The 19646-nt window shown below is 35.7% G+C and overlaps 1 protein-coding gene across 1 annotated transcript; it reads right to left on the bottom strand.

Moving 5' to 3' along the window:
• Positions 1–5568: 5568 nt before the first annotated feature.
• LOC126781893 (uncharacterized) lies at positions 5569–8513 on the bottom strand. The gene is made up of 2 exons (XM_050507014.1): positions 8456–8513; positions 5569–5732 (listed from the first exon to the last, which is right to left on the bottom strand). Exons 1-2 carry the CDS (start codon positions 8511–8513, stop codon positions 5569–5571), a joined length of 222 nt encoding a protein of 73 aa, XP_050362971.1.
• Between the last annotated feature and the right edge of the window lie 11133 nt (positions 8514–19646).

Below are 19646 nucleotides of genomic sequence, written 5' to 3' on the forward strand. Positions count from 1 at the left end.
ACATAAATATTTCACATGTTCTAAAAATTTAAAATTCGTTCTGGAATAAACAAAAATAAACGTCGACACCCTGCTTCAACCATGCCTAAATAATTCAAGCGCTTGATTAAAAACGCCGTTCCAACGCTTTTAGTTTTAATGTAAATTCTTTGTAAATATGTTATAAGAATAAATAACTGATATAGAATAGTTTTATTAAATTAATAGTTTGAATTAGAAGTTTTCAAAACTTTGTAAAAAACATTCGGGATGCTATTTGGTCTGCTGAAAATATGAACTTTACATATTTTTCATTTCGTTGAGCAATGACGCATTGGATTCAGGAAAATTAATTTTGTAATTTAAGCTCATTATTGTTAGTTACTTGACCTGATGTTAAATGAAAAAAACCTATCACATTTATTTTTTACGTTAATAAATATATTTTATTATTTAGTAGGTATTTGTCAAAACAAAATTTCTTATATAGTAATCGAAGATGATTAAAAATGGAAACATAGCCTATAATCCATATCTTCTAGATGAAGTTTCCAAGTTTGTATAATATATAAAAATAACATATAACATGATACACATGAGGCAGAATTTCAGTGAAATTAGATACATGCAGGTTTCTTTGCGAAGTTTTCTTTCACCACTGAGCAAGACATGAATTGTAAAAACAAATTAAGTACCCGAAAAATCAGTGTTGCTTGTAAAATTTGAACGCGTGATCATTGTTTATGATTCACGAATTCTAACCATCGGTGCGTCTCTCGTATTCATTCATGCAATAACAAATATAATTATTAATATTACTAAATCTAAGCCCTTCAGCTCAAACTTTAAGGCGGAATTCAGTTATACGAAGTATATACTATTATATGTTTAGTAGAAAGGCTTGTCCACCACCAGTGTTGTTATATAAATTAAATATAATATCAAATGTATCTAAATCGGTTAAATCATTGAAGTTTAACTTTTGGTTAGGGCACAGATAACTAAAACCTTCACAAACAAGCGATAAAACATTTTCGAAGTGGAAGCTCGCGTGTAAACGTGGATCGTGCGTGCTATTAGTGGAATGTTTAAAAGGGCCAATAAGTCCGCAAGCTCCTTACAGCCAATCCGTTTTGCTGAACACGTCGGCCATTTGTATCTCGGAGTGAATGAAGTAGTCCCGTGAAAGCCACGAACCATCAATCTTTTGTGATAGCGAATAGACCTCGTAATACTTTAGAGCTGATAATAACTTCGAGTGAGGTAACGATTTAGATTTTTTTTGTTTTTAATGAAGTTTTCCCAACGGTTTTATTAAATTCAATTAATTTTATGTTTCAAACTAATATTAATTTTTATTTGAAAGACTGGCAAATAGGCCTGATAGTAAGTGGTCACCACCACTAATAACGATGAAAGAAATATCAACAATCCCGTGGTCAATACAGGATTTGGCTGAGTCTCCAGGGTTCAGCCATTGCGACGGGCGCTTCCGATTATCGTGCAGTATCCATTTTTCATCACAAGTAATGATTCGATTTAAAATCCCTTCATTATTGTGTCGGTTGAGCAAAATAACACAGCAGTCGATGCGGGTTTGCAAGTTCGATTCACTCAATTCATGAGATGGGTATCGTTCAAGTTTTTTTACTTTCCCGATTTGCTTCAAATGGATTAATACAGTTTTATCACTTACCCTGAAGCCTGCAGCAATCTCTGAATTGCTTTGTGAGGGATCCGCTTCCACAATAACCTTTAATTCTTCATTTTCCACTTTAGTCGCCGGCCGTCTACGGGGTTGGTTCTGAAGGTCGAGATTTCCAAAATGAAAACGTTGAAACCAAAAACGTACCGTGCTTTCTTTTGCGACACCAGCACCGTACACATCATCATTAATCCTTCGAGCTGTTTCTGCAGCACTGGTGCCACGGTAGAACTCGTACTCGTAAATATACCGATATTTCATGTTTTCTATTGTGCGCTAATAAGCGACGCCAAAGAAAAAATTAATGAGGAAAAAACAAATGAATGTTTTCAAAACTCAAATGTACCAGTAAATGTAAATGGATTTATAAATTTGAACTTGGAATTCTTAACCAAAGAGGAGATATTTCAGATCAAAGTGTAGTAAGTACGATAAAACGCTAATTTCATATGTAGGTACCTAATATAAGGACGTATATATAAACATAACTGAATTGACTTCTGAAAACGAGTATAAGACAAAGTTTTACTAATTTATAAACTCAGAAACTCAATTAGTAACATGCGTCGTGTTCGCTCTGTGCTTTCAGTTCCTAGTTTAAAATTGAAATCGTATAAAATTTATTTTACAGAATTAAAAATGAAATAAAAACCAAGAGAAATGATGATTAGTCTGCACTGGTGAGCAATCTCTCTGCTTATTTAGCTTCGCGAAAATGATAATTACAAGTCTACAAAGATCTATACAATTTGTTAATGAAAGTATGACATGGAACAGGACCAGATACTAAAATATACACAAATAGCTGTCATTCTTGTCGAGTGTGAACTCAAATTTGAGGGGATTTGAATAATTAATTAATACTAATATTTGTGAATTTATTTCAAGTTCAATGAGGTGATGTGACTTCTCCTAAAAATAATAATAACAAAGTTACTCAAACAGAACATTTTACAAACGACGGACGAATAGAATTTCATACGACCGATGCAGGTTTCCTCACCACTTAATCTCCGAGAAAAGTCAGCGATGATTCTTCGGTTTTGTCTGAACTACGCAACTGGCCTATTTCATTTGTTAAACCTAAAATTCTTAAATTAAATTAATGACTAAATAAATGAATCTCATTTAATTTATAATAATATTATAGTATGTGATAAGGAGAAGCATATAAATTATCAATATAGTAAAATAATGTTAAATTGGTTTTAAATAAATGCTGTGAGTTTCATTCTTTACTAGTTTCAAAATAGATTGTATTAACTTTTATAACTAGTGAAAGTATTAGTGCTACTGGTGGTAGAGCTTTGTGCAAGCTCGTCTGGGGAGGTACTACCCACTCATCAGATATTCTACCGCTAAACAGCAGTACTTGGCATTGTTGTGTTCCGGTTTGAAGGGTTAGTGTGCCAGTGTAATTACAGGCACAAGGGACATAACATCTTAGTTTCCAAGGTTGGTGGCGCATTGGTGATGTAAGCGATGGTTAACATTTCTTACAATGCCAATGTCTATGGGCGTTAGTGACCATTTACCATCAGGTGGGCCATATGCTCGTCCGCCTTCCTATTCTATAAAAAAAATCCTATTCCAAAACATACTCAAACATATTTTATTCAAATTCGTTGTTAATGCTAAAATTTGGATCACCGCGTTGATGTTTTTGACAAGGTTACAGGCTAAGCGTGTTAAAAATAGTCAAGTCCACCCGACGCAAATAACAAGCTTACGACAAAGTTGATCGACTGGAAATTCATTTAATCGCTTGGGCTTCGGCTACATGATTAAATTTATATTACGAAAACTTTCCGTAGTATACAAGGTTGGGTTATAGCGTACCTTACGTAATAATATATATTTAAATTACACCTGTTAAGTAGAAAACGATTGTTGTTATATAAATACTTAAATAAACCATAACACAAATATGTAAAATTACGTACCTTCTATTTATAAATATATAAAATAATATAAATCACTTATTATACGCAGGATATATTATAGTGCACAAGTGTGTACGCAAACACAAGTGCACTCTCTATTCCCTAACTCTCATAATCCGATGGGACGGCAATCCAAAACGACCGAAAAGAGTTCAGGCGCAGGACCAACGGCTTTACGTGCTTTCCGAGGCACGGAAGGGTACACACTTCCAACTTCCAGACTCCGGGCTGCTACTGAGAATTTTCGGACAGAAATATATATATATGTTAGAGATAATAAATTTTCGCGGGTTAAATTAGAATGGCAACACCACACAACGTGATTGACGTCTTATAGGTTGTCAGTTGTCAAGTTGTGAAAATATAAGGGTACCTATTTTATATACAGCCGACTGATGGAAATGTAAAATTATAATGGTTTATCTGTCAGTAGTGCATGTAATCGTTTGTTGAATGACTAAGTGTCTCCTGCTCTCGGGACAACGCCCAAGCCAGCGCCGGACGTGCGCACTGACTGATTTAATAAAATCAACATGTTGGACGACAATAGCGGCCATTTAGATGGCAATCCATTTAAATCGACATATTTGTCGGAGACGGTATTGATATAGTCGCAAAATTAAGCGCGGTGCGAAGCCGAAGTACCGGCAGCATCGCTCTATCATCAAGCTCGAAAAAAAGAAAAGATAGATAGGTCATTAACGCTAAGAACTGTCATACGTTTCAATCCTATCGAACCGCAATGTCTGACTCCCATGATAACGCTCACATGTTCGTCTCGGCCACCCTAGAGGTGACATATATGAATGTTTCAAATTAGTAGACCTAGTTTAACCGCTGAGAGTCTTAACATGAGAGTTGGCACGCATATGTGTTTTTTCCTGGAAAAGGTTTTTTATACTACCCACTTTATTGTATCATATTATTATAGAATCGGCGTTGAGGGTGGTGGTCTTCTTGGTAGCATAAAATTCAAAAATTCTGCTCAAGAGATGGAGAAGAGGGAGAATGCAGCAGTGAGACATTTTTAGACTGTTACTTATATATATACATATATATATTCAGGCGGTGTACGCAAAATAATAGGCAATTTGCTCATTGGCTTTCGTAGAGTACGATAGCTGTCGACGTGATTTGTGAGTGGTCGCAATTATAACTAGAGTTTGTAAAAGTAATTATAAAAACTACATATGCAAAAACATGATTTTTGTTTGTATAAGTGATTGGTGTTTTATTTATTTCGTTTTTTTGGCATTAAGGTTACGTTTAAATTCATTTAAATGAGGATATTAGTCTTGTATTTTTGTTTTATCATTAAATGATTTGATAATATGTAAGATCATTGTATTTTTTTAATTGTTTCTAAATCCTAAATATATAAATATATTTTAACTTTTTATTTATTCAGATTAAATCCAATGCAGAATCTTTTATCAAAAATATTTTACATCCTATAACGTTGTTAATAGCAGGGGTTCCGCGATGGAAAGGAAATAATTATTTTCCTTTCAATACAATTACAAGTAGGTATAAAATTCAAAGAAAGTATTGCCTATTGAGAACGTTGGAGGTACAATAATAATAATACAAATTGTATTTCGCAAAAGAAGCATTTATATATATCACAATAGTTAATTATAAAGCCAACAAAAAAAATACAAATAAAACATATATCAATATTGTAGCATACACAAATTTTAAAAAGCTTCGAAAGAAATTGTTTTAAGAATTGTTTTGTTTTTAACATTTTTTAACCCAATATGAATTTATTAATCACGCAGATAATAGTTACAACAAAATTACACTATTTTATTTTATATCAATTTGTTGAAGTGCGTCTATAGTGTAAACATTTTTATAATGATATACATATATTAAGTACAAATGATAACTTGAAGTAACACATAAAAACAGATCACTTATATTTTCATATTTTATGTATTAATATCGAAATTGCAAAAGAATAATGATATATGTTGTACATAGCTCTATTAATCCTGTGACTAAATTAATATCGATCGGGAATACATGCCAAATCATGTATCTTGGCGGGCGCGTCTCCAAGTATTCTAGAGCTTCATAGATCATTTCACGAAAGTCTTCATCTGTAAGTATAAAAAAGCTAAAGTTAATTTAGAATATGTGTGATTACGTTATTCTTATTCTAAAAACAGTGCATCTAAAAATTCGACTAAACAGTTAACCTAGAATGAAACACGAATACTTTTGTAATACCATGACTGACTTGACATGACTTGTTATTTTTTTATGTTATAGGTACGCGGACTGAAAAATAGGCCAAGTGATATTAAGTGATATTGACTATTTTTCAATTGACATACATTTAAGATTTAAGAAATATTAACAATTCTTTACGAAGATGTTATATCCCTTGTACCTGTAGTAACACTGTCTCGCGCACTGTTCAAACTAAAAAGCAACAATAGTAAGTATTGGTGTTTAGCGGTAGAATATCTGAGGGTGATACCTACCTAGATAAGAGTACTATTCCCTGAGCAAACATTCTCTATAAATATTAATTGTGCATGGATATAATTTCAATAAGTTATAATTCGTTGAATCTAAATTGAGTTTAAATGTATGCATAAACGTGCAATATGAACTTAAAGGAATATAAAACAATTTTATTTCTTATACCGCCATTATAATTATTGCTTAAAATTGTTTCATTATTTATGTATGAAAACCATATTTTTTATTACATACGTAAAAGACACAAATCATGTATTTATGTAAATTACAACACTGGAGTCTGTTAAATCGGTAAGCCTAAGACCAACTTTATTTTATTAGTAAATATTAGCTAATAAAATATAAGTAGAAAATAATAACACATTTTTTTTAATAAATGGACTGATATCATTTGTTTTTGTCATATAATTATTGCTAACTGTTTCTAACGATAATATCGCACATTGTATTTTATCTGTAACACAAAAATATAACGAATCCTTAAGAGATAACATTCCAAAACTTTTAGATTTGAGAATTTAGAATAGAAGATTTTATATACGGACTTACAAAAATATAAAACCCATTCCTAAATGATTTATACTCAACAAAATGTTGGTAGTGTCACACTCTGGTCTCGTATTATGTGATGCTATTGGTCCTGCGCCTGATCACTCTCGATCCTTCTAATTTTATAAATCAAGTCCCATGTTGCAAATTCGCAAAAAAGGACATCATTATTATAAGCCAATACACATTACCTTTACATGATATTAATAGATATCCACATATTTCTTTAATTGTATCGTATTCATTTAAAATCATCTCTGCTATCAAAGCCGATGACGTCATCAATGCCGTAGCTATGAGTGCTTCGATTATTAAATTAAAAGTCACTTCTATAGATCTCTAGAAATTTCATAATTAAATGAATTATAAATGTATTGATTTTAGCTTTAGTTTACTCTTATGATATTTTTTATTAAATTAATTATTGATAAAAACTTAAATTGAGAGCATCATCTGTGGATAATTTTAAAAACATTGCGACTTCGTATTATAAAATTCATTTATATATTATCTTTACACATTTCACTCAATTTAAACAGTTTTTTACTCACGTCAGAAATATACACGACTATTCCAAAGCGAATGCATATAATTATTCTCGCGAATGTAAAAATCAAATTAATAAACATCTGAAAAATATGTTTTATTTATATATTATTAAAATTTATGTAAAAACTTCAAGTGGGCTCTTACAATATAAAACAAACACTATTTTCAACACTGTCCTATGACAACTGTAAAGTCCTAATAGGATAATGTAGAAAGTATAAGTCATTCTCAAGGAATAAAATAAAATAGAATGCTCTAGAGAAACCATCGCAAAAATCGTAATCATTAATTATAAAGACAAAATAAGATAACAAGCAAGTGATGTGGTCTTGTAAGTAGCACTTCTATTGGAAGATACGAAAAGTACTAAAAATAATATAGATGTTAAAAAACGAAATAAACATATCGTCTATGATAAAAGAAAGACAGAAACTAAAAGTAATAAATTTTTTTGTTAGTTTTAGATTAGAGTTTTTAAAAAAAAAACCAAAACATAAAAATTGTCTAGAAAAATAGACACTGAGCTTTAATTGTTTTTTTTTTTTTTATAGAATAGGAAGGCGGACGAGCATATGGGCCACCTGATGGTAAGTGGTCACCAACGCTCTTAGACATTGGCATTGTAAGAAATGTCAACCATCGCTTACATATCCAATGCGCCACCAACCTTGGGAACTAAGATTTTATGTCCCTTGTGCCTGTAATTACACTGGCTCACTCACCCTTCAAACCGGAACACAACAATATCAAGTATTGCTGTTTTGCGGTAGAATATCTGATGAGTGGGTGGTACCTACCCAGACGAGCTTGCACAAAGCCCTACCACCAGTATAATACATCACAAAATCGAAGAAAACAAAAGAACAATAATTGATATTCTTGAAACAGCTACTAATCGACGAAATTATCAATTCGGCTTAAAATTATCGAGTGACAATGAACCATGACCAAATTATTTTATTAGATATTAATGAATATATACGTTATACCTAGAATTATGAAAGTGTCAGAGCAAGGAATTTGATAAGCAATATGAAATATGAAAATGCTAAAGACTTGACAGACTGTTATCCAGACAAAATAAGCAATATATGTACGAAAATATCAAAATTTACTCATACCTCAAATTTCAAAGGTTTATTATTATTTCCGAAGTTATTCAGTATATGTTTGTAAATAAGCAAAAACCTTCTTAGAGTAAATATTTTTTCTCCGTTAGAAAACCTTCCCTTGTAACATTTATTTTCTAAATCTCTTGTAATATATTTTATTCTATATAAAAACAATTCGAACATTGCTGTCTTTGTGATATGACTAAGGTGATTCGTAGTTGTATTCGCTATTACTATACTGGTCCAAATAGACCAGGAATTTGGATTATAATATAGATACCGTATAATTATAAAGAACTTAATTCCAAAGCAACAAAAAATTAAGAAACTCGTTATGTTTAGTTTTAAATTTCTTTTCAAACCGATTATTTTATCTATGTTGATAAGATTGCTACAGAATTTAGTAAATGCATCATCTTTTGTGACCATTGATGTTAAAATAACAGTAACAAACTGTGAATTCATTAGAATCATAAAAAGTACCGTTGTATTGAATGCATTTATATATATATACCAATATGTGATTGATAAAGATCCAACAAAATATGTAAAACAATAAATTCTTAATAACGTACACACTATTTTCGAAGAAAAAAAATTAGTATAATAACCGAACATTAATCGAAATATCGAAATTACGTCGATAAAAAATATTCTATTAAAGTATTTTGAATATATTTTAAGCATTTTGAATTTCTTGAATCACTCAGAAGATCGTCACATAGAATGACAATATTTATTTTGATATTCATTAATTTAAGTGCTTATATCGATTTAGTTACGGTACTATTATACAATGAAGCTATTACCTAATGTACGGTAACGCTATGAATTTTAAGATTTGTTAATATTTAAATGATTTGAACAGCCAGTTTTAAAAAATTGAAAACAATTGTTTGCTTATATTTTTTTATTTTGTTAACAACAAAATCACAGTAACATAGCATTTAGGGCAAGATACTCGCTACTGTCTTCTTCTTTCTGCCCTTATCCCACTACGTGGGGTCGGCACACCATGTATTTTCCTTCCACTTCTCTCTGTCACGCGTCATCTCAGTACTTACCCCTTTCATACACATATCCTTTCTTACGCAATTCATCCACAATTTCTTCGGCCTCTCCATTCCCCTATATCCATCAACATTCATACTCATCGACCTTCTAGTTACTCGCTACTATAATATAAAAAAAAATATTCCCTCGGGACGCCTGGCAAATGTTAACATCGAACTTGATTGTTATTTAAATAATTTATAATTAGTATAATAAATAACATATATATGTTTTATTATTACACAAAGCAATGAAGTATACGCCTAGACGCTTCAGACACACATAATGGAGTTGAGAGAGGCCGTATCACGGCCTAAGAGTGCGTCATCTGTTTGCGGTCACGACATACGAGTCGGTCTTACTCCCAAAGCGCGCCAAATTCGTATCCAAAGGTATAAAAAATATTCCTTTTTATAAATTACAGATAGCTAATTAATTTATCAGGGCAAGTATTTGAGGAATAATTATATATACCTAAATAAAGACAATTTATTATTATTATATCAACATTTCGATACGTAATGCGTCATGTAATGAATTAAATTTTGTAATTACTTTACTGTTCCTTGTGTATGAAACGATAACGCTTTTTTATCTTATATCGATCTGGCTTTTAGAATCAACGGCTAGCACAAAAATATACTAGCAACTATAGTATACTTTACTACCAACAACACTAATCAGTATATTACATCGTGCAATAACGTTTGAAAATGTATATGCTTTTTTAATTATAAGTGACGCATTTTTTTCCCGCCCATAGACATTGGCGATCGTCAATGCGCCACAAACCTTGGGAACTAAGATGTTATGTCCCTTGTCCCTGTAGTTACACTGGCTCATTTACCCTTCAAGCCAGAACACGACAATACCACCCAACCCAGAAGGGTTTGTGCAACACCCTACCACCAGGAAAGGAGCCAAAATTCTTTTAAAGAATTGCTTAAAATTATTTCCTGATTTTGAAGAGCTTTTCATATTACAATGCATGCAGATGTCACTTAAAACATGTTTAATTATAAACAGTGATGATAACAATGTCCTCCTGACCGATTTAGGACATAGTAGCTATTCTCAAGGGAGCTTTGCCAACTGCGCAGAAGATATTAATGCGCAAACTATTCATTTTAATTTCATAATCTAATGAGAACATAGCAACCAAAGAGAGATTAAGAGTAGTATCAACAGCATGATGTCCTTCCGAAGAGCAATAGCTTAATTGCTTGCAAATTTCAAAGTCCAATCCTAAGAAAAACTTTTTAAATGCGCCTAATATTAGGTATATTGCACAAAAGTATACACTAACTTCGCCGTGGAGTACCGGTTTAGAATAGTACTCCCCCAATCTCATCCCGTGGGTGTCGTAAGAGGCGACTGACGGACGGGGAAATGGCAGATGTGCCCAAAAAAAGGTCCCCAGTTACCGGCAAGCCCGCTAGGCCCGACCAAGGTAGCGGTCGCGGTATCGGCAGGGCAGGGGGTGCTAAGAATCACCGGTTCACGGCAGGCTACCATATAAGACGACTTCACTTGGCAACATACAATGGACGCTCGATGAGGCTGGACTATCACCTCGCCGAATTAGAAGTAGAGTTAAGTCATACAAACTGGCATATACTGGGGTTATCTGAAGTCCGAAGACAGGGGGAGGACACGATAACTCTAGAGTCTGGTAACTTACTCTACTTCCGCGAAGGTGATAACCTCTCCCAGGGTGGTGTCGGTTTTCTAGTCAAAAAGGATCTCATTAGCAGCATTGTGGAAATCAGTAGTGTGTCGAACCGGGTAGCGTACCTTGTCCTAAATTTTCCGACAGGTACTCCCTGAAAGTCGTACAGGTATTTGCGCCAACTTCGACATACTCTGATGATGTGGTCGAAGCGATGTACGAGGACATCGCAAATGCCCTCAACGACACCTCGAAGGCCCACTACAATGTTGTTATGGGAGACTTTAATGCTAAAGTGGGAGTACAAGATAGCGGTGAATTGAAAGACGGACTTTACGGCTTGGGCTGCAGAAATCACAGGGAGTAAATGCTGGTAAACTTTCTCGAAGCGCAGGGGCTCTTTTTGATGAATTCTTTCTTTCAAAAGAAGCCTCAGAGGAGGTGGACCTGGCGAAGCCCCGTTAACGTAACAAGGAACGAGATAGACTTTATCATTTCAAATAAAAGGCACATATTTAGAGATGTTACAGTGATCAACAGGCTTAATACCGGAAGTGATCACCGCTTGGTTTGAGGCACTCTAAATATCGACTTCAAAGCCGAAAGATCGAGAATGATGAGGTCTACTCTCCGACCTACCATGCTCCAAGCTGCTCAAGGCTCCGAAAAGTTCCAAATGGAACTTCAAAATCAATTCACCGCGTTGGAAACTGTGAGATGTCATATCGACTGGAGATATATCGAGGTACTGAGATGTCTGTACAACGCCGCTACAATGACTGTCCACATCCAGGACTGTAAGACGAAGGCGATCCAACTGCGTAGAGAGGTGAGACAGGGGGATGTAATATCCCCGAAACTGTTCACCAACGCGTTGGAAGACGTTTTCAAGACGCTGGATTGGACTGAGTATGGAGTCAATGTAAACTGCGAGTACATCTCACACCTTCGATTTGCCGACGATATCGTCATCATAGCAGAGTCGCTGGAACAACTCACCGAAATGCTGCGTAGCCTAAGCGAGTCTTCCCGGTGTGTCGGTCTCGGTATAAACTTGAACAAGAAAAAAAAAAAAAAAAAAGGAACCACTTCGAGAAGGAAGCCGATCGAAGAATTCGCTTGGGATGAGCAGCATTTGGCAACCATCGTCAAGTCCTCAAGTCGTCTATACCGCAATGTTTGAAGACGAAATTCAACCAATGCGTCTTACCTGCCATGACATACGGTGCCGAAACGTGGACACTAACTGCGGGACTAGTCCACAAATTCAAAGTTGCTCAGCGTGCTATGGAGCGAGCTATGCTCGGAGTATCTTTAAAGGATAAGATCAGAAATGAGATTATCTGGAAAAGAACCGGAGTCACCGACATAGCTTGCAAAATTAGCAGGCTGAAGTGGCAGTGGGCTGGTCACGTATGTCGTAGGACCGATGGCCGTTGGAGCAGACGAGTCCTAGAGTGGAGACCGCGAATCGGCGCCCTCCAGCCAGGTGGACCGATGACCTTAAAAAGGTGGTGGACTGGATGTTGAAGGCGGAGGACAGGGAGCTTTGGCGCACCTTGGGACAGGCCTATGTTCAGCAGTGGACAATGATTGGCTGTTGATTTGATACACTAACTATGAAGTTTGCACTATAATCACTCGCTCTCATACCAAACGCGATACGACCGGAGAAAGAAAAGGAACAATTTATAATAATATATTAAGTATTTTAAATACCACCTCAAATAGGTGGTATTTATAAAATATACTATAGCCTGAAAATTATGCTCATTCTTTTATTGTATTGCCTATTTTTAATGCACATAAGTTTTGTAATAATGTCAAATAAGTTCATCATTAAAAAAACCTTATGCTATACCTGTAACCTCCTTCACTTGATTAGTTTGTAAAAAAAACAGAACACGATAAAATCGACTTCGTCTTCTTTTTTCTTTTTGCTATCTCGTAAAACCAAATATGAGGAATTGATATCAAAATAATAATATTATTTAAACCCCAAGAAAAACAGTGCTCCTACCGTTAATGGCATTAAATCGTACTTTAACTTTTATATTTGTAATACAATACAACTATTTAGATGAGATCATCTTTACTGCATCCAGGCCTACTGAAGGTAACCAAAGATCCTCCACTTCCGAATCAGGCATGTCAGGCCTAGGATGAGTTCTGTGTACCTTGGGGACCTTTCTAGGTATTTTAGGTACATGCGCAAGCGATCCCATGAAGCTGAAGAGACGAATTTGGTACCGCTGGGTTTTTTAGTGGATATTCCGGCGCACTCGGGGCGTCGGCAAGTCCCACATAACGTCCCTTCATGTAGGGGAAACGCGTGAAGGTAGTATTATAATCTCATATCATTTTCTCAAATTTCCGAATGATATTTTTACTGAATTACTATACTTTTCCTAAGCGATCGTCAATAAAAATCTTGAGACTAGCACAAAATTTTAGAATAAAAATATTCATAGATGGCAGCTATTGTGTATTTTATGGTGGAGACGTAAAATATGACTGACAAACATTAATTGTTATCATATTACCTGTACATGTTAGCAAAATATTTCCACAGGTATCTTTAATTTTATCGTATTCATTTAAAATTATCTCGGCTATTAGAGCCGATGATGTCATCAAAATTGTTGCTATGCTTGCTTCAATCGCGAAATTCAAAGTAAGAAATGTATCCCTCTGGAATTCAAATTTGGTATTTCAATAAAATATATATTTTTATGAGTTAAAAAGAAAAAAAAATAGCCAAAATATACAGTTTTCACTTACGATTGATATATATTGAACAATTCCATACTCTATACACATTATTATTTTGATAAACGTATAAATCAAACCGATAAACATCTGAAAGGAATATTTGTATTATTATTTTATTGAATTGCATAAGATATACACAATAATGATAGTGACTAGCCAATAGATTGATGCTGATATTCATTTAGCGTTACAATGGATAATGGCTAGGAAGCTAAATTTGTATATGAATTGTTCATGTGACAGACATTATTAATAGAAATAATAGGGCCAATAAAAATAGGCAGATCGCAGGCCATAAGAATTGTAAGTTACTTTTGGAGTTCGTAAGTTATGTAACATTATGATATATTTTTAATGATTTATAAGTAATGTGATGAATGTCGTTTCTTGTATTGTGGATGTGCTCGCCTAATGAAATATGTAATCTTACCTCAACTTTCAAAGATGTATTATTACTGCTGAAGTTGTCCAATGTAATTTTATAAATATGCAGAAATCTTTTCAGCGTAAATATTTTTTCTTCGTTAGAAAGGTTTTGGTCGTAACATTTTATTTCTAAGTCGCTGGTTATATATTTTATTCTACAGCAAAACAATTCGAACTTTGCGATTTTCGTCACATGACTCAAGTGATTGGTTATTACGTGTGACACAATGATCAAACTCCAAAAAGTCATGAAAGTTGGATCATCATACAAATACAGTACTTCCGTTAAATACTTTAACACGATGCAACATGAAGTTATCGTGAACGTTACTTTTACGTCTAATTTTCCTTTTAATCCGATTATTTTGTCTATGACATTAATTTTGGTACAGAATTTAAAAAATGCACTATCTTTTGTTAAAATTGAAATTATAATATTAATAACGAAGTGTGAATTCAAAATAGCCAAAAATTTGAAACTCGATCGCGAAACACCTTTAAAATATCTCCAGTACAAGTAAATTATAGATAAAACAAAATATGAAAGACAATATACTCTTGTTAATATATTCAAAGTTTTTGAAGAAAATAAATCTGTATAATAACCAAACAATAATCTTACTACACAGATAGCGTTGAATGACAATTTTCCACGAACTTTATGTTTTAAATATTTATTTAGCATTATAATTTTGTAACTCACGCTAGTAATAGTTACGAAGAATAGTCATTCCGGTTGTATTGATATTTAATTTTATATCCATTTGTTAAGAGGTGTGGTAATATATATATATCGATTTGGTAATATTAATTTCATAAATTGAAGCTTTTACTTAAATTAAGCCGCTGCAATGAGCACTTGTAATATTTATAATAAATATAGACAAACAATTTATAAATTATTATTTGTTTATTTACTTAGGGCGACGAATATTACACACAATAAATTGTCAAAATAAATAATACATTAGAACGTTATTCATTAGATGTTCTACTATATAATAATATGTTATCATATGGTGTATTTCAAACACTATACAAATAAGTAAATAATAATCAAAATTATGTATTCGTTTATGAATTAATATCGTAAGGAGTAAACTTTATAGACTTAAGTTGTAATACGTTATGAATGAATTTTTCAATACATTTTCAGTGTGCAAACGATTAATTATTATAATGATGCTATTTTTTTATAATGTTTTTTAATCTGACAATGATGATGTCCTCCTGACTGATTTTAGCAACGACAGTCAATCTCAAGAGTGATTACAGACAAACAGAAACATCTTATAGTGCACAAGTGTATGCGCAAACATAGAAGCATTCTTTATTCCCTCACTCTCGTGATCCGATGAGACGGCTTGAGCTCAGGACTGAAGTCGAGGTGTATCACAAATAAAAATAATGGGTAAAAAAGAATTGTGCGGTCGGACGAGCCCAGTCAGGTACGAAGTCTTTGCGATATTTTTTTAACTCAAAACTTTTTTAAATGTAGTTAAACGCAGTACTCCTTTATTCAATTCTCTCTAATTTGTACTTTTTATGTTTTATTAATTTTTTTCAATGCCAAAATGTTATATATTATTATATAATATTTTATAGGAAAATAGTAATTTATTCAAACTTAAATATAAAATAGCGAGGTATAAATTATATATATATAAGAATTCAACTTTACTAAGTTTATTTTTTCACAATTAAACAAAACCTATTTTATAATTCCAGTGACCGAGTTTATTTTCAATTGATTCTACCTACGCATTATTAGCAACTAACAACTCCTATTTGAGCTGGTTGGCGTGGTTAGTAGATACTTTCACGCTGACAAATTGTGGGTTCGATTCCCATCCAGGAGAGACATTTGTGTACATGAACATGTCTGTTTGTCCTGAGTCTGGGTCTAATTATCTATCAATCAATCAATCAACAGCCAATCGTTGTCCACTGCTGAACATAGGCCTCTTCCAAGGTGCGCCAAAGCTCCCTGTCCTCCGCCTTCCGCATCCAGTTGGTGCCCGCCACCTTCTTAAGGTCGTCGGTCCACCTGGCTGGAGGGCGCCCTACGCTGCGCTTGCCGATTCGCGGTCTCCACTCTAGGACTCGTCTGCTTCAACGGCCATCGGTCCTACGACATACGTGACCAGCCCACTGCCACTTCAGCCCGCTAATTTTGCAAGCTATGTCGGTGACTCCGGTTCTTTTCCACGTAATCTCATTTCTGATCTTATCCTTCAAAGATACTCCGAGCATAGCTCGCTCCATAGCACGCTGAGCGACTTTGAATTTGTGGACTAGTCCCGCAGTTAGTGTCCACGTTTCGGCACCGTATGTCATGGCAGGTAAGACGCATTGGTTGAAGACTTTCGTCTTCAAACATTGCGGTATAGACGACTTGAGGACTTGACGAAGGTTGCCAAATGCTGCCCATCCCAAGCGAATTCTTCGATCGGCTTCCTTCTCGAAGTTGTTCCTACCGACTTGTATTATCTGTCCTAGGTAGGTATATTCACTAACAACTTCGAGAGGTTTCCCCTCGACGTATATCGGTCCCGGCACGACATGCCTATTGAACATGACCTTGGTCTTGTCCAAGTTCATACCGAGACCGACACACCGGGAAGACTCGCCTAGGCTACGCAGCATTTCGGTGAGTTGTTCCAGCGACTCTGCTATGATGACGGTATCGTCGGCAAATCGAAGGTGTGAGATGTACTCGCCGTTTACATTGACTCCATACCTAGTCCAATCCAGCGTCTTGAAAACGTCTTCCAACGCATTGGTGAACAGTTTCGGGGATATTACATCCCCCTGTCTCACCCCTCTGCGCAGTTGGATCGCCTTCGTCTTACAGTCCTGGATGTGGACAGTCATTGTAGCGGCGTTGTACAGACATCTCAGTACCCCGATATATTTCCAATCGATATGACATCTCTGCAATGAGTCGAGCACTGCCCAGGTTTCGATGGAGTCGAAGGCTTTCTCGTAGTCCACAAATGCCATACACAGCGGCTGATTGTACTCTTCGGTCTTCTGCACAATCTGCCGAACAGTATGGATGTGGTCCACGGTGCTGTAGCCTGATCGAAAGCCAGCTTGCTCTGGGGGCTGGAACTCGTCAAGTCGTCTGGCGAGACGGTTCGTGACGACTCTTGAGAACAGCTTATACACGTGACTCAGGAGGGAGATTGGTCTGTAGTTTTTCAAGAGGGTTTTATCACCTTTCTTGAAAAACAGTACCACCTCACTCCCGCTCCACGTTTCCGGGGTCTTGCCATGTTGGATGACGGAATTAAAGAGGCTTGCTAGCTCTTTCAGGACCGGAGTCCCGCCTGCCTTAAGCAACTCTGTTGTGATTCCGTCATCTCCCGGAGCTTTGTTGTTTTTAAGCTGTTCTAGAGCCGCCCTAATCTCTCCTTGGTCAACGACCGGGAGCTCCTCGGAGTAATGGCGCATAAGAGGGGCGCGCTGGTCATCAATACTGTTTCCCACGGGTTTATCCGATCTTGAAGAGAACAACTGCCCATAAAACCTCTCTACTTCTCCGACAATCTCAGGCCTAGACGTAACGACCCCACCATTTTCAGTTTTAAGTTTTGTCAGACGCGGCCTCCCAAACTTGCGAGCGAACACTTTCGATCCCCGATTTTGCTCAATCGCAGCCTTGATGGCACGGGTATTGGAGCGTCGGAGATCGCGTCGCGTCAGCGTTTTTATTGTTCGGTTTAAGGCCTTATCTGACAAAAGCGATGGTAGTTCTCGTCGTTTTCTCATGAGCTCGAGTGTCTCAGCAGAGAGTTTTGGTGCGTTGTCTCTTCTCTGTGGCGGAAAACACTTGCGAGATGTGTTTTGCAGTATTTTGACCAGCGTGTCGGTTCTCTCATCAATGCTGCTTATGGTTTTCAACGCGGTGAATTGATTTTGAAGTTCCATTTGGAACTTTTCGGAGCCTTGAGCAGCTTGGAGCATGGTAGGTCGGAGAGTAGTCCTCATCATTCTCGATCTTTCGGCTTTTAAGTTGATATTTAGAGTGCCTTGAACCAAGCGGTGATCACTTCCGGTATTAAACCTGTTGATCACTGAAACATCTCTAAATATGTACCTTTTATTCGAAATGATAAAGTCTATCTCGTTCCTTGTCACGTTATCGGGGCTTCGCCAGGTCCACCTCCTCTGAGGCTTCTTTTGAAAGAAAGAATTCATCAAAAAAAGCCCCTGCGCTTCGAGAAAGTTTACCAGCATTTGCCCCCTGTGATTTCTGCAGCCCAAGCCGTAAGGTCCGACTTTCGATTCACCGCTATCTTGTACTCCCACTTTAGCATTAAAGTCTCCCATAACAACATTGTAGTGGGCCTTCGAGGTGTCGTTGAGGGCCTTTGCGATGTCCTCGTACATCGCTTCGACCACATCATCAGAGTATGTCGAAGTTGGCGCATATACCTGTACGACCTTCAGGGAGTACCTGTCGGAAAGTTTTAGGACAAGGTACGCTACCCGGTTCGACACACTACTGATTTCCACAATGCTGCTGTAGCGGAGTTGTGGTTGATGTTGTAGATGAGGTTTGATTAAAACAAAGTTTCTTCCACTACTAATTTATTTCTTGTAGAAATAATAAACACAAAGATAGGCACAGCACAGAGTAGAATGAGAAGAACGAAGTATGAAGATAAGTTTAGATGCAAGAAGGAAGTATGACTTATTACAAATACTTAAGGTGCAAAATCGTGTAGCAAATTACAAGCGAGAAGCGACGTGCGTTCAGTACGAGATCTAGGATTCGACTGACTGGCGGAAGGCGGCCGACTGCTGAGCCGATGCGCTTACGTTTCTTTGTTCAAAGAAACGGTTTCTAAGTGAAAAATTTTTTACTTAGAATAGACATTTCTATTATACGATCGCGCAGCGACTGCCTTCCGACATTACATAAATTATTTAATTATATTTTAATTATTTATATGATTTTAAAGTGTAAATATTTATATTGTGTATTACATGTATATGTTATAATATATAATATGTAATTATTATATAATTTATATGTATACATGTGTAGTCTCGACGCAGGCCAAGATTCAGCTCAAGGTGAGCAAAGCCGTATGTTGAAATAGAAGTCCCATTCGCGGCATAGAGTTGGTAATTGGTCGGAGATCTTCTTTCACGTAGTGCTGTGCGAGGGAAGACGCAGAGATCGCTCCCTGTATCAACGAGAAACTGCATCTTCGATTTTCGATCCGTTACAAAAAGGCGACCAGATACGTTATGGCTATCGGATGTCGCCATTACCGATTGCCTTGGTAGTTTTCTGACTTAAAATCGCATGGTTTCACACATTTATTGGCATTCTTTCCGTGTTTATTGTGATACCAACATAATGGAAATTTTCTGTAGTTAGA

The sequence above is a fragment of the Nymphalis io genome, chromosome 4 (assembly GCF_905147045.1).
Source record: "Nymphalis io chromosome 4, ilAglIoxx1.1, whole genome shotgun sequence".
Classification (NCBI taxonomy): domain Eukaryota; kingdom Metazoa; phylum Arthropoda; class Insecta; order Lepidoptera; family Nymphalidae; genus Nymphalis; species Nymphalis io.

Coding starts and splice junctions, on each gene's coding strand:
- LOC126781893 (XM_050507014.1), bottom strand. CDS start 8,513: ATGTTCGAATTGTTTTTATATAGAATAAAATATATTACAAGAGATTTA. Junction 5,733..8,455: donor AAGAGATTTAGAAAATAAAT/GTTACAAGGGAA, acceptor TTATACTTACAG/ATGAAGACTTTCGTGAAATG.